The sequence below is a fragment of the Helicoverpa armigera genome, chromosome 6 (genome assembly GCF_030705265.1).
Source record: "Helicoverpa armigera isolate CAAS_96S chromosome 6, ASM3070526v1, whole genome shotgun sequence".
Classification (NCBI taxonomy): Eukaryota; Metazoa; Arthropoda; class Insecta; order Lepidoptera; family Noctuidae; genus Helicoverpa; species Helicoverpa armigera.
In genome coordinates, this window is record NC_087125.1 from 8,599,904 (window position 1) to 8,616,471 (window position 16,568).

General features: G+C 36.1%; 2 protein-coding genes and 1 long non-coding RNA gene across 3 annotated transcripts; 2 read left to right on the forward strand and 1 right to left on the reverse strand.

The window, feature by feature from the left end:
* Positions 1-618: 618 nt before the first annotated feature.
* LOC110379414 (uncharacterized) lies at positions 619-2,630 on the forward strand. Its single transcript, XR_002429736.3, has 3 exons — positions 619-781; positions 888-957; positions 2,566-2,630. It is a non-coding gene; the product is annotated as an uncharacterized LOC110379414 (long non-coding RNA).
* Positions 2,631-8,434: 5,804 nt separating this feature from the next.
* On the forward strand, positions 8,435-10,524 carry LOC110379411 (uncharacterized). Its single transcript, XM_021339082.3, has 3 exons — positions 8,435-9,497; positions 9,780-9,979; positions 10,327-10,524. Exons 1-3 carry the CDS (start codon positions 9,387-9,389, stop codon positions 10,436-10,438), a joined length of 423 nt encoding a protein of 140 aa, XP_021194757.3. The 5' UTR covers positions 8,435-9,386; the 3' UTR covers positions 10,439-10,524.
* A 237-nt stretch (positions 10,525-10,761) lies between these two features.
* Positions 10,762-16,242, reverse strand: LOC110379406 (dnaJ homolog subfamily C member 7). Its single transcript, XM_021339077.3, has 8 exons — positions 16,053-16,242; positions 15,295-15,545; positions 14,231-14,429; positions 13,673-13,811; positions 13,480-13,597; positions 12,910-13,327; positions 12,399-12,577; positions 10,762-12,057 (listed from the first exon to the last, which is right to left on the reverse strand). Exons 1-8 carry the CDS (start codon positions 16,118-16,120, stop codon positions 11,945-11,947), a joined length of 1,485 nt encoding a protein of 494 aa, XP_021194752.1. The 5' UTR covers positions 16,121-16,242; the 3' UTR covers positions 10,762-11,944.
* Positions 16,243-16,568: the final 326 nt, after the last annotated feature.

The following is a 16,568-nucleotide window of genomic DNA, read 5'->3' on the forward strand; positions in this document are numbered from 1 at the left end:
GTCGCGTGACATTGCATAAGTCAATTGATCGTTGAAAGAGCACCTTAATAGGCGTCCCCATCAATAGGGGTTAGGGCTATCCGTCTCGCAAACTGTCTCGCAAACTGTTTCGCAAACTGTCTTTCTCTCGACCGAGAACACACACGGGAGAGATTCGATGCGAATAAAGACCGCACTTCTTGCATAACATACAATCATGTTTGTTTACTAAGGGCCAAGTTCACCAACAACGTCCTTAATCGCTTTTTAAAAGTTAAAGTTTCAAAGATTTTTTAAAAGAAAAACAGGAGTTTATGTCGTCTGTATACATAGGCCCAAGTTGTGCATTCAAGAAATATTTAGCGTGCTGTTTGTTTAAGACTATTTGCTTATCAGTACAAAATATGGAATGTGTTGATTAAAAGTAGCCTATGCGTTAATCCAGGCCCTATCTACGTACTAAAGTTCAACCAAATCGGTCCAGCCCTTTTTGCGTGAAAGAATAACAAACATATATATATCCATACATTCTCACAAACTTTCACATTTATAATATTAGGAGGATAGGAGGATTAGCATTTCTTGTGCACTATGCTTTATATATTCTTTTCCAACATTTTTTTTACTATGGTAACATTAATACACTCTGTCAACTGCCTAGCAACTTTGGGCAAGTCCTTCTTTTCATTCAACGGAGTCTCGGACACAGACCTAAATCTGCATCGTGAAATTTACTTTTAATCACGAACTCCTTTTGAAGGAGGGAAGTTAAAACTTTTCCCTTTTAACCATGAGAGCTAAGGTATATAACTATTTAAGTTTTTAAATTCGTCTTAATAAGTTATTTCAACAATTCATCGTCTCCGGCTAAACCGCGTTTTGATTTGTGGTGTGTTTAATTGTTTCAGTGGCGTAAGAAGCGCATGCGAAGGCTAAAGCGCAAAAGGAGGAAGATGCGTGCGAGGTCCAAATAATCTGGTAAGTAAATTTGCTCAAATACTTGGTCTTGAATCTTGAAGCGATCTCCTACCGGCATTCCCCTTGGGAATTTGTGCTAACGCATTTTTTTATAAACATGCCTTCGATCTTTAGTTTGTAAATATATGCTTAAAGCTCTTGACTGTAAACGCACTGACATAATACAGATGAACTATTGTTCTTAGTGCTTTATAGATAAAGCTTGTAAAGTCGTTTTAGGTAGTAGTCCCAAGTCCTTATCAAAATGTTGAGAGAGGAAACTGGTGGGAAAAAGTCATCAATTTTGGGGTTATAAGCTGTTAAAAACCATGTGCCAGAACTTAAATCCTTAGTTGACATGTTATTAAAACAAGTAAATTGTTAAGAACACATGTTAGTAACTAAACACCTGTGAACTTGAAAAGGCCCCTTGATATAAATAGTTTTCAAGACTTGTATTTTATAAAACGGATCTACACCTAGTATCTATCGGATAAGAATCAAAATTTTGCTTTAGAATTTATTCTACCTACAAGTTCAATCCAGGGTTATGTTTTTACTAATGCATGTGTTGTATTACTTATTGAACGTTCCTAAGTCCTAGACCGTAATTTCACACGAATTCCTCCTTTCTTTGGTTCAACATAATGCCTTCCAATGAACCCGTCCACCCTGCTCAGGTACGCCTGCAGACTGGAGTGTGTGTAGGAATAAACCTGTGCAGTTTTTTGAACCTGCACAGCCGACCTGTACTGTAGCATGTATGGCCAGCATATAAGCGTGTTGAACCAAAGAAAAGGAGGTCGTGAGCAAGCACTCATTGTATGCAGCCACTAGAATTTAGTACATTTCACAAAAAAAAAAAAACATTTTCTTTACACATCACCCATGTGTTAACTAAATTGGTTATCTTTTTTTCTTAAATAACAGAACCTCTTGTTCAGGAAAACAATTAAATGCAAGTAGTGTAAAATAGATTGCAAATAGGTACTGTGGTACAAGGATCTTCCATCTTCCACAACACATATGGATTTTAACTCCAGTTTATTCCTTCAGGTCTATCGATAGCAGACTATCAAATTATAAAAATTACAGTATTTTAACTAAAATGTATTGATGTAAATAAAACCTCTAAGTACTATTGCAAGCACACTTTTGTGAAGTTCATTGAACTTAGCCTGCTACACACTAGATTTTTAAACTGTTGTGCAGCCAAATTGGTTGCCAAATTATTTCAGATTTACTGAAGTCTGATATTGATATCAGATTTTACTTATGTGTATCAGTGTATAGTATTCATTATGTTTTACTTGTCTGGATTAATTTGTTACCAAAATGGCTATCAAAGTAAAACTAAATTTTTCATTTTATATAATAACGCATGTCTGATGTCACCCCTCCGAGGCAGTCGTTATCTTATTATAAGACAAACGTAAAGAATTGGAGGGAATAGAACCATGCTTACTCCACCCTGTGATACAATATTGTATTAACTGGACTATAATAAAGCAAACAAATTAATACTTCTCTACTAAATTAAATACTGGGCTGTGACATGCACTGTTGTTATAACACCACCTAGTGTTGAAAAACTAAATTACATTGCTAATATTTATTTTATTGTTGCAGGTACGCAAGTGGATGTTAGGGTCATCTAATACTGCTAGTGTATCAAATAAAAGCTAAAAAAATCACCTCTATCTTTCATTTTATACCTAATAATTCACATTCACGGCAGAACCATTATAGCGATACCGCGACATCCCGTGCATTGTAGCCAAGAGAGAGCGTGTACGAGATTCACAAAGAACAAAATCAATATTATCGAATGTGCAGGATGAACGAACCACCTATACCAGCGTTGTCAGGTTTTTATCAGGTTCGCCTGTCGGCCTTTGACGTGGAATTATAATCACGACTGCTACTGGGTAAGAATTCTCTCTTCGAAAACTCTTGCCCTTCCAGGCACTGGTAGTCGAGGGTGAATGCACACGGTAAGGAATCTGAGTTTAGAAATTGGGTTATTCCCGCTCGGTAACACCCTTTCGTCAACACTGTTGACGATCGGGAAAAAAAAGTTTCGTTCGTTCAGTGTTGTTGACGAACGCTGATATTTATTTTTAAAATATGGATTATTTTGAAACACAATTAACTACAAAATAAAAGCGGCCTTATCATGTGCATAATAACCATTTTACACTAAAATAATTAGTGTGCGTTCGCGCAGCGGAATGTTGTTGAATTTAAAGATTTTAATTATGCAGATAATTAGTGTAAGACGTCCTATAATTGTGTATGGTAAATAAAAATTTGTGTATGCAGCCATTGTGGAGAAATTCACCAAAAACAGATTCCGCTGGGCGAACGTTGGCGAACGTTGTCCTGGCGGAACTTTTTTTAATCCATAGACTTTAGAAGAAAAGAGATGTGTCCGAAAATTAGTGTGTATTTGTGTATAATTGATTATGTATGAATGAAATCAGTGCATGCATAAACTTCGGAGAAATTCAAGTTTCCGCTACGCGAACGTTTGGCCATTAGCTAGTTTTCATATAAAGCGCTTACATAGAGAGCTGTAGATTTTTACATACGTTGTTTTGAATTTGTTTATATTTGTTTAAAAAACAGATTTAGAAAAAGTTGTAGGGTTTAAAAGATAAAAATATAAACGTAAAAGACACTTATTAGGTCTTAGTTCTTAAATTATGCAGTTTGGGGTGTGTGCGTTCGCGCAGCGGAATGTTGTTGAATTTAAAGATTTTAATCATGCAGATAATTAGTGTAAGACGTCCTATAATTGTGTATGGTAAATAAAAATTTGTGTATGCAGCCATTGTGGAGAAATTCACCAAAAACAGATTCCGCTGGGCGAACGTTGTCCTGGCGGAACTTTTTTTAATCCATAGACTTTAGAAGAAAAGAGATGTGTCCGAAAATTAGTTTGTATTTGTGTATAATTGATTATGTATGAATGAAATCAGTGCATGCATAAACTTCGGAGAAATTCAAGTTTCCGCTACGCGAACGTTTGGCCATTAGCTAGTTTTCATATAAAGCGCTTACGTAGAGAGCTGTAGATTTTTACATACGTTGTTTTGAATTTGTTTATATTTGTTTAAAAAACAGATTTAGAAAAAGTTGTAGGGTTTAAAAGATAAAAATATAAACGTAAAATACACTTATTAGGTCTTAGTTCTTAAAGTATGCCGTTTGGGGTCTAGATTTTCACGTTTACACAAACCTTGTAAGAGTCTCCAACATGTTGCCAAGTATCAATGATGTTCCGTTAGTAATTAAAAAGTTATAGGATATTTTATCATGAATAGATCACTGTTTACAAAGCAGTCGAATATCACGACGTTCTAAAGGAATTGCATGGTAAAATGTATGCCAATAATTAGTTTAATCATTCAACTATTCACTTGCAAAATTTCATGTCATTAAATTCAGTAATTAAAGAAAGACAATTATAATACTGACGGAGCATCGAAAACCTATATAATCCGACCAAGTTCGGATAGCTACAAAAAAGCGGCAGTGCCATATGTCTAAGCAACGTTCTTAACTTGGAAGGTTAGTATTTATTAATATGGAACAGTTGCGTACACAAGCGTTAGGAAAAAATAAAACAATTGTATGTCTTGATTGATAAACATTTTTTTAATAATAATGCCACTATCTACGATAAAAATAAATCTTCAATTAACAAGTACTTCTCTATTTAAATATGAGTGTACAAAAATATTTTTATTATTATTACTTACATAAATTACTTAACTACGTGATTAAAAATAACGTTAATAAACGTTACGTATTTTAACTAAAATGTCGTAGATAGTGGCGTTATTATTAAAAAATATTTTTCATTCAAGAAATGCAATTGTTTTATTTTTTCCTAACGCTTGTGTACGCAACTGTACCATATTAATAAATATACTAACCTTCCAAGTTAAGAACGTTGCTTAGACATATGGCACGGCCGCTTTTTTGTACCTATCCGAACTTGGTCGGATTATGTAGGGTTTCGATGCTCCGTCAGTATTATAATTGTCTTTCTTTAATTACTGAATTTAATGACATGAAATTTTGCAAGTGAATAGTTGAATGATTAAACTAATTATTGGCATACATTTTACCATGCAATTCCTTTAGAACGTCGTGATATTCGACTGCTTTGTAAACAGTGATCTATTCATGATAAAATATCCTATAACTTTTTAATTACTAACAGAACATCATTGATACTTGGCAACATGTTGGAGACACTTACAAGGTTTGTGTAAACGTGAAAATCTAGACCCCAAACTGCATACTTTAAGAACTAAGACCTAATAAGTGTATTTTACGTTTATATTTTATCTTTTAAACCCTATGACTTTTCTAAATCTGTTTTTAAACAAATATAAACAAATTCAAAACAACGTACGTAAAATCTACAGCTCTATGTAAGGCTTTATATGAAAACTAGCTAATGGCCAAACGTTCGCGTAGCGGAAACTTGAATTTCTCCGAAGTTTATGCATGCACTGATTTCATTCATACATAATCAATTATACACAAATACACACTAATTTTCGGACACATCTCTTTTCTTCTAAAGTCTATGGATTAAAAAAAGTTCCGCCAGGACAACGTTTGCCAACGTTCGCCCAGCGGAATCTGTTTTTGGTGAATTTCTCCACAATGGCTGCATACACAAATTTTTATTTACCATACACAATTATAGGTCGTCTTACACTAATTATCTGCATAATTAAAATCTTTAAATTCAACAACATTCCGCTGCGCGAACGCACACGTTTGGGGTCTAGATTTTCACGTTTACACAAACCTTGTAAGTGTCTCCAACATGTTGCCAAGTACCAATGATGTTCCGTTAGTAATTAAAAAGTTATAGGATATTTTACCATGAACAGATCACTGTTTACAAAGCAGTCGAATATCACGACGTTCTAAAGGAATTGCATGGTAAAATGTATGCCAATAATTAGTTTAATCATTCAACTATTCACTTGCAAAATTTCATGTCATTAAATTCAGTAATTAAAGAAAGACAATTATAATACTGACGGAGCATCGAAAACCAATATAATCCGACCAAGTCCGGATAGCTACAAAAAAGCGGCCGTGCCATATGTCTAAGCAATGTTCTTAACTTGGAGGGTTAGTATTTATTAATATGGCACAGTTGCATACACAAGCGTTAGGAAAAAATAAAACAATTTTATGTCTTGATTGATAAATATTTTTTAATAATAATGCCACTATCTACGATAAAAATAAATCTTCAATTAACAAGTACTTCTCTATTTAAATATAAGTGTACAAAAATATTTTTATTATTATTACTTACATAAATTACTTAACTACGTGATTAAAAATAACGTTAAAAAACTAGAAAATAAAAAAAACTGTTACTTACCTATAAACCTACATAGGTGGTCCCGGTCATATTAGACTAAAATAAAAACGTGGGGCCCATTACCTAACTATTGCTGTAATACTTTCTTCTAGAGGTATAATAGATGTGGATTTCTACTTACTATAATCGTAACTGGAGATTTTAACAATCAATAATCAGCCGTAGCGGCTTCACGAGCGAACGCCGAGCTCACAATCTACCAAAGTATAAAGATATGCTTTGCCATAGGTAGGATTTCAGAGGGCCCCCACGTTTTTATTTTAGTCTAATATGACCGGGACCACCTATGTAGGTTTATAGGTAAGTAACAGTTTTTTTTATTTTCTAGTTTTTAGTATGTAATGAAAATGCCTACCGAATATTCCTCATTCTATATTTGGGTCAGCAGCGATGAGGGAGTGCCAGACTCTTACTGACTAAAAACCGTTGTTTCGTCGTAGGCCTTTTATGTACCAGGACAATCCCGCAGCCCAGGCAGGCCTTGGCCCTGTTGGGAACCGCTGGGGTTGCCGACAGTATTCTACTTGAGTTGCCCTTTCATTTGATACCCATATTGAGGGGGTTGTGGAAAAAATATGTAATCCGCCATTTTGTACCGGCGGCCATCTTGGATTTACAATGTTATTGATATTAGTATATTGTATTGTCATCGGAATTAAAGGTGTGTACCAAATTTCAGATCAATCTGACAACAGCAAGGTACTTAAATTTGAAATACTAAATTTGACCCAAGAAAGAATAAATAATAAAACAAACAGGGTAAGCTAAATAAAACCGTTTAAAAAGTTACGTATTTTAATTAAAATGTCGTAGATAGTGGCGTTATTATTAAAAAATATTTTTCATTCAAGAAATGCAATTGTTTTATTTTTTCCTAACGCTTGAGTACGCAACTGTACCATATTAATAAATATACTAACCTTCCAAGTTAAGAACGTTGCTTAGACATATGGCACGGCCGCTTTTTTGTAGCTATCCGAACTTGGTCGGATTATGTAGGGTTTCGATGCTCCGTCAGTATTATAATTGTCTTTCTTTAATTACTGAATTTAATGACATGAAATTTTGCAAGTGAATAGTTGAATGATTAAACTAATTATCAGTGGCGGCGTAGCATCGGATGGCACCCGGGGCGGCTACCTATAGAGCACCCCAAAAATTTTTGTATGGATTAATTTTAAATGCATACTACATATTCCTGCCATCAGTGCCGTGTGCAATATTTTTCGAGTTTTTGGGACACAAAAATACCCAAACAAATTCAGAGAAACCAGCGTACAGCGCAAAAGCCGCGAGCGCAGCGAGCGCGAAACTTTTTGAGTTTAGGGGTACAAAAGTACCCTAGGCAGTTAAAAGAAAGCATTGCAAATGTAGGAAAAGCCGCGAGCGTAGCGAGCGCGAAATTTTTTGAGTTATGGGATACAGAAATATCCAAAGTAGTTAAAAGAAAACACCGCAAATTTTGGAAAAGCCGCGAGCGTAGCGAGCGCGGAATTTTTTGAGCTATGGGATACAAAAGTACCCTAGGCAGTTAAAAGAAAGCACTGCAAATGTAGGAAAAGCCGCGAGCGTAGCGAGCTCGAAATTTTTTGAGTTATGGGATACAGAAATATCCAAAGTAGTTAAAAGAAAACACCGCAAATTTTGGAAAAGCCGCGAGCGTAGCGAGCGCGGAATTTTTCGAGTTTTGGGTTACAAAAATACCCAAACCAGTTATAAGAAAACATGCAAATTTTGGAAAAGCCGCGAGCGTAGCGAAAATTTTGAGTTTTGGGTCAAAAAAGTAATGAGTCAATTTATTGTGATTTTGGCGCGAGTCGGGTGCGCCAAGTATGTGAGTGGAAAAGAGAGGGGTGACACTCGGACTGTGTCACCCCTCTCAGTCCCGTGGCGATGTCTCGGGCCGGGCTTGCACTCTGTGAACCTAGGCTTTGCAGATTACAAAAACCCTCCGTGGATGGTCCCTTTTGCCCGTGCCATCCGGGTCATGCAGATATGTGCCGACCGAGATGGCACCCCCCTAGACGTGGTACCCGGGGCGGACCGCCCCCTCCGCCCCCCCCTTACGCCGCTACTGCTAATTATTGGCATACATTTTACCATGCAATTACTTTAGAACGTCGTGATATTCGACTGCTTTGTAAACAGTGATCTGTTCATGGTAAAATATCCTATAACTTTTTAATTACTAACGGAACATCATTGATACTTGGCAACATGTTGGAGACACTTACAAGGTTTGTGTAAACGTGAAAATCTATACCCCAAACTGCATACTTTAAGAACTAAGACCTAATAAGTGTATTTTACGTTTATATTTTTATCTTTTAAACCCTACGACTTTTTCTAAATCTGTTTTTTAAACAAATATAAACAAATTCAAAACAACGTACCTATGTAAAAATCTACAGCTCTCCATGTAAGCGCTTTATATGAAAACTAGCTAACGGCCAAACGTTCGCGTAGCGGAAACTTGAATTTCTCCGAAGTTTATGCATGCACTGATTTCATTCATACATAATCAATTATACACAAATACACACTAATTTTCGGACACATCTCTTTTCTTCTAAAGTCTATGGATTAAAAAAAGTTCCGCCAGGACAACGTTCGCCAACGTTCGCCCAGCGGAATCTGTTTTTGGTGAATTTCTCCACAATGGCTGCATACACAAATTTTTATTTACCATACACAATTATAGGGCGTCTTACACTAATTATCTGCATAATTAAAATCTTTAAATTCAACAACATTCCGCTGCGCGAACGCACACGTTTTCTCCTTCCATACTCTTCTATCCACCCGCGCCGTTATCTCACAAGTAATATTCTTTCTATCATTAGCTATCCATATCGATTTCTCAATTTTTATTCTGTGCCTCATTCTGAAATTTATTAAAAGTTGCAAATTCTTTTTTCAAATTATCTCAATAAATTTGATAGACGTGATTCATTGTCATATTTTGATGTTTAACTCAAATAAATGATTTTTATTTCGTATACACATGGACACATAAATCTACACCACAATGGGCCGAATGAGCGGAATTAAATGGGAAAAAGCCACACAATGTCGACCTGTTCACAACATAATTTCTTCAGATTTCCCTAAATACAATCCTCAACCGTGGAAGTTCATGGTAAGTGGCAATTTCTTGCAGCAGATCAGCAGATTAGTGTATCCATCTACCCACTGCAGATAATTTCTTGAAGCAGAATAGTGTACCTACCTATCTACTACCCACTGAGGTAATTTCTTGCAGTAGAATAGGTAGTGTAGGTACCTACCTATCTACCCACTGTAGGTAATTTCTTGCAGCAGAATAGTGTACCTACTTACTTATCTACCCACTCTGTTGGTAATTTCTACCCAACAGAAGAGAAAACTTTCGGATATATTATTTTAATCCTTGTTTCCACAGGAAGGTAGAACTCGTATTGAATTCTTACTCTCATATGAATACCAGAGGATGTGGATGGAAGAAATTGAAGGTTGGAAAAAGCGAATGTATCCTGAAAACACTACGGTCAACGTTGATATTGTGAAGCGTTATGTTTTGACTTTCAAAACAGATCATCAACCTCCGAAGCCAGAAAAAAAGAAACCATTTAAAATGAAAAAGTAAATACAGATTTTGTGAAATAGGTACAACAATATGATAAAAAACCCCATGCAAGTGCGAGTCGGACTCGCACACATTGGCTGCCTTACCATCACATAGGTATCTAAAAACGAGCAAACAATTACGTTGTTTGTTTGTACGAGAGCCTTCGAAAATGTTTGTTTTATTCAAATTTCCAGTAATGGTGGTTACAGCTGCAACAGAAGTGCACCGTCTGTAAAATTTCAACTTTCACAGTTCATGAGATGCCTGGTAACGGACAGACAGATAGCGAAAACGCGCACCTCACACTACCTTCACTCATGGGTACCGATTGCTAATAACAATGACTTCTTTTTGATTCCAGATATGAAGGTATAAAAAGCAAAACTGAAACTAAACGTCCCTTAGATGATAAAGCAATGAGGGAACAAGATTCTGCCAATGAAAAAAGAAATGTCAAGACGGAAACAAACTAAAGTAACCAATTTGAGTATTGTATTTAACAATCCTGTAGACCATAGTCGTAAATTGATTGCAATATAAAAACAATACTTCTTAACAATCAGCCTTTTATTTTATAAGTAGCTGCTCGTTCCGGCTTCGCACGGGATACCTAAGTCAGTTTTTTTTGGAATGTTTGGTTTTCATAAAAAAAACCGGATTCCGTATCTTTATTTGTAATCTTACAACACTGCCGCCGGCATCTAGGTTCTCTCCCTCCATAACATATTTGTATTACATACTATAAAATATTCGCATAATTATTATTCAAAGGGTTAACAAAATAAAAATGAAAGTATCCAGTTAGGATTCATTTATTTCCATGCAATAAGTAATTGAGTTCCATTCATGTATAACATTAAAACTACTGTGAAAGTTCTTGATTTATAACTATTTATTTTTGAAACTTGATCAGTTATAAGCTAGGTATAACTAGATTATTTAATTCTACTTGATGATTGAACACAATACCCAATCTTAAACAAGGGATTAAACAAAATACATTCTTAGTTTACATTTTCACGCATTATTTTCTTTGTTATATACAGATAGAGTAAATATGTTCAGATTACTTTCATTTTGCAAACAGCAACTTGAAATTCTTGTATCTACTTACACATACATAAATATAACAATCATGTATTTCCGACTCAAAGAAGATGAAAGAGAATGGACTCTGTTCTGCTCATCCAGGACACAACATTAAAATTCGAATTAAAATAAATCAGCTATCAATTCTATTGTTTGGCAGGGTATTTTTAACCAGATAAATGTTTTAGTTATTATACATTTTTTGAAAGATTTTCGTATTTTTCCTTTCACTTATTTAACAACCTTCGGGCAGACAGGGGGCAATACATTAAAAATCCCGAGGTAGTTAGTTATTTTCTAGTTTTATTATTAAGGGCCGATTTTTCAATCATCAGTTAACCTCTATCTGAGGAATAAATATGGCGGTTTGACATATTTTCCATACAAAACCTGTCAAAACGTTAAAAATATTCCTCAGATAAAAGTTATCTGGCGATTGAAAAATCAGCCCTTAATTACATAAAGCATGTTCACACAACTAGGCTTGTGGGGCTAACAATCAAAAAATCACTTAACCAAATCAGTCATTATTATAATAATTAGGTACTAGAGTTCTGAACGCAACACCATTAATGTACAATTGTTACAAGTTCAATGTGCCCGACAACATACTTGTTCACAGTTTGTCGTGATAGTGTATGGCAGTCACATAAGTATTTAAACAGAGCACTCCTTTTATCTGTTCATATAAAGGAAAAAATAAAACCAAATTTTTTGCCAAAAATCAATCACTCTTTCAGAAACATTTACATTTTTAATGTGGAATGATGTATATGTGTTCAGCTAGAACTATACTTTTTTAATTCTATAAAGTACACATACAAATTTATTAATTTATGCATAACATTTGTTGATTGTCAAAATTGTTTTATGAAACGGAAATAAGGAAATTAACCAAATTGAAAGCTGAAAGCAGTTCCCGGGAACCCACCGCCTGAATGAAAATCGAAATGCTGGCCACCGCGGTTGAAGAAAGTCTGGTATACGACGTTAGGGTCAATATCTGAAATATAAACAAATAAACCTCTAGAACTTGACTATAATAAACACAAAAAACTAAATTATTAGGTAGATAACAATAGCAGATAGCTGCTTCACAAACTCAATCTTTTTTTTAATGTGCTAACCAAGTGGCTTCTAAGAGATATGGGATCATCTTTTTGAGAACTGTAGTCGATGACGTTCCGAAACTAAACTCCGCGCATGTGTCCATACCCCTTCCCCTAATCCCGCTACACGCTGATACCTAGAATTGATTTCTACGCGCTACTTCTGCAGCCACTAGCGCAATATTCCGTGACGACAAAAACTATGACTAGGACTATAAACGGGTAGAGTACGCACCTGCCATGCCGGAGCCGTCGTCGTCGAGGTCCTGGCCGTGGTCGTAGCGCGCGCGCTTCTTGGGGTCGCTGAGCACGCCGTAGGCCTCGCCCACCTCCTTGAAGCGCCGCTCCTGCTCGCGCCGCTCCGTGTCCGGCGCGCCCGCGTGGCGGTCCGGGTGGTGCACCAGGGCACGCTTCCTGATATAACATTCAACTTTTATAAATACTGATATTTTTATTTAGCCGCGAGGGTTCTCTGATCATATCGATAGAAAGCGCTTGGCGCGGTAAGTCGTGGATGGGTTGACCATCTATGTATTATGTATGTCATAGCCACGGAGGAAGGAAAGATGAGCAGAGATGAAATAAAGCAGGTAGGTTAGGAGCCTTTTTCTAGGTCAAAGACATATGGTGGGCGTGACCAAAACGCTCGATTATGAGTCAACTCACGAGGCATTGGATATCTGTCGAAGATTAATGGTTTTCGCTGTCAGTTTTAAAAAGGGTTTTTATGTTCCCCATTAACTTACCTGTAAGCTTTTTTGATTTCATCTTCAGATGCACTCTTATCAATGCCAAGTATTTTGTAGTAATCTTTGCGTTTCGATTTCTTAAGAGCTATTTTCGCTTCATGCAACAGTTGCTTGTTTTCCTTGCTCTTATCAATCTTATACAGTTTTTCATAATCTTTGACAGCCTCTTCAAATTCGCCGAGTTCAGTGTAACATTTAGCACGTCGAAGTAGAGCTTTCACGTAGTTTTCATCTAATTCAAGGGCAGCTGTGCAAGCCTCAGCGGCTTCTTTAATCTGGTTCAGTTTTGCACAAACTGTGGCTTTGTTGAAGTACAGCTTGGCATTGACAATTTTATTGTTTTTGTCAATAGTCAAAGCTTCATTATACAGGCTCAAAGCTTGCTGCCATCTGCCCATTTTGAATGCCTCATTACCTGTAATGACCATGAAACAAACAGTTAAATCAAGTCAATTTGCATTGTTTGATTATTTATGAGTGTGTAATGAAGTCATGGAAATCGAAAATATGTGACTTGTATACAACTATTACAGGATTGTCTTGTAATTTATAAAAGTGTCAGTTTACCTTCCTCTTTCTTTTGCTTGAGCAGTTTCGCCTTTTTGTAAGTTTCCATAGCCTTCTTATGATCTGGAGCAAGTCTTAAAACTTGTTGGAAATGCTTGAATGCCTGTTCATCTTTATCCTGAAAAAATGAGTTTTTGTTTAGTTATTGATATAAACTAGATTTATTTCATACTTGTAAAGAAATGTTTGCTACCTCAAAATAAAGGCAGAGTCCGCGCACGTAAATAGCCTCAGTATCAAAACTGTCGAATCTTAACGAATCGTTTGCAATTTCTTGAGCCTCTTGACAGCGCCCAAGCATTGCTAAACATTCTGCTTTTGTGAGCTTCGCCCTGGAAATAATAAACAGTATTAGATTAGTGAAATGCTTAAAAAAAAGAATAGAAACAAGTGCAATAATTGCAACCACTATAAACCAATAACAGCTTCAAACAAGCATATAAATAGTGTACTTAACTATCAACATGTGAAATAAGTGCACATCTTAACCTTATGATATATGAATATGTGAGCTGCACTCACTATGAAACAGTGTTTTATTAAACTAGCGACCCACCCTGGCTGAGCACGGGATTTCCCCACTATTTAACAGATGTTAATATACATACAAACCTTCCTCTTCAAACACTCTATCTATAAAAAAAATCGCATCAAAATCCGTTGCGTAGAGATTACGATACGGTTTAGAAGATTAAAGCGTACGAAGGGACAGAGTGAGTTTGTTTTATACTAGGTAGTGATATGGACTCACTTAGTGCAAGAGGGACTGTAGTCAAGACAGCGGTCCATGCAGAAGACCACGCGACGGTAGTCGTTGGCCTCCATGGCGCGCTGAGCGTCCTCGTGCAGCTTGCGCAGCGTCTCCAGCGCACGCCGCTCGCTGGACGCGCACTCGGCGCCGCCCAGCTCGATGGCTCGCCGGACCGCCTGCTCGCCGCCCGACAGGTCTCCTGATAACGTACATTGAAGGGTTACATTCACTAATCGCTCAAACTGATGAGTACTTAATGCCTATAGAAACTTTAAGTTTCTAGGTGCCTTAAACTTTTTCCGTCTTACCACAAAAACTTTTAAACGTCAGTTTATGCCTTGTCTAAAAAAATGACAAATAATGATGTTGACATATGGTTCATTTTGCAGCCAAAATTTTATTAGACAAGTGTAAAACAGGGTTTAAAGATTTTGTAGTAAGGCCCTTTATATTCAATAGTATTTAAATATGTCTAATTTTCAATTTGAGTCAAAACTGAAAGGAGCAACAAAGGCTTAAAGTCTTGTTTTGGCTGAAAAGTTTCAGTGAGAAACTAGTAGGTAATTAGTATAAATGAGATAAATGCAAAAATTAGCTCAACTTGAACGCAACTTATACTGAATAAATATTGAAACAGATGTTTACACATTACAAATTTAAATAACTACAAAACCTCACAATGCTTGACATATTCACAAGGCTAGACCACAACATTAACATGCTAACATGATTAATTCTCTTATCTTCATTTCCCACATACAAACCAATAAATAGGTAAGGTTCCCCGCAAGACTGATAAGTACTTGATTAAATCAATGAGCCAACATGATGTTAGTATAAACACTATTCAGTACTTATACAATGATGTAATTTTCAAAACAATTAGTGCAAACCTATCCATCATACTGCAATCATATTAGTTTGCAGCTACTAACAGTTTAGCACTGAATATTTAACCTTAGCACATAAGGCAGTTAGTATCTAGGTCTTAAGATGTTGCTCATCATATCCTTGAATATTTTGTGTCAAATTATAATTAAAGGTCATAAACAGATAATAATTACCCAATGCGATGCAACATTTGGCCATGCGGATATAACCCTTTGTAAATGTAGAATCCAGAGTGACTGCTTTCACAGCATCATCGAGGGCTTTCTTGTACATGCCCAGCATCATGTAGCATGCAGACCTGTTGCCGTAGTATGCTGCATTCTCAGGGCACAGTTGTATAGCTTCATCGTACATAGCCAGGGCTCCCTTGTAATTTTTGAATTTATACAAATGATTACCACTTTCCTTCTTTTCTTCAGCCACCCTAAAACAGTTACAGAAAGACTTTTAAGGCTTGGACCAAAATCTCAAAACAAAACAAGAAAGGCAGGCCATCATTCACTGCATTACAATGTAATCACTATTGTTATCTAAACTTTGCAGAAAAGTGCATGACACATTCACAGCTGATTGATGCTGAATCAGTCTTAAATGAAAATTGTCATGAACATTCAAGCCTTAGCAATGCTTGGATGAAAGTCAGAAGTTGCGACAGTTATTTATGTTGCTAGTAATGCGTCAGAAATGCAAAATATATGGCTTTGATATCATATGCATATCCATGCATCCCACACACATGATCAGGCTATTGTACCTTATGTAGGTCATGTCAATGCAACCCCTTTGTTAAGACTTGGTTTATTTGCTAATGTAGAAAGCAAAGAAATATGCTTCATACTTCAAAATTACTAAGAAATATGTTCAAAAAAACATGAAGGACTTTGGCATATTTTCACATTTATAAGACTTGTATACATTAATATATAATTACCTTTCGGGACTCTTCGGAACTAAATTATCGATTGTTAAATCCAAGTCCACTACATCTGAGTCTGCCATTTTATATGTTTTGTAATTTTTCAAGTAAAATCCAATTATTCAAGAATTTTAGCCCTCTTTATTTTGACGACGAATCCACAAAAGAACTGCACAAGGTTGCCAGGCTTTAATCCCGATTACACTCCTAGCAAAGCGCAGTGTGGTAAGATTTAAAATATGTATTTCCCCTTTCTTCCATCAAATACGTTTATCAGACTGACCAAAGAGTAAAATAATAATTGAGACTGACTATGACTGTGCTGTTTGCCTAATACACAGACACCCATTTCTGATCTGTCAAAGTTGCGTCTGTCCGATAATCTGCATCCAGCTGCAGATATGTACTTGTAATGTCAGTCGTGTCCAAGCCAATTCCTGTAAGTCTGTAGGTGGCCTTAGGGAACATCTGTATCCATGACATACACCAAGACGCTTGTAGATTGAGCTTTCAAAATGTGTTATAAAATGT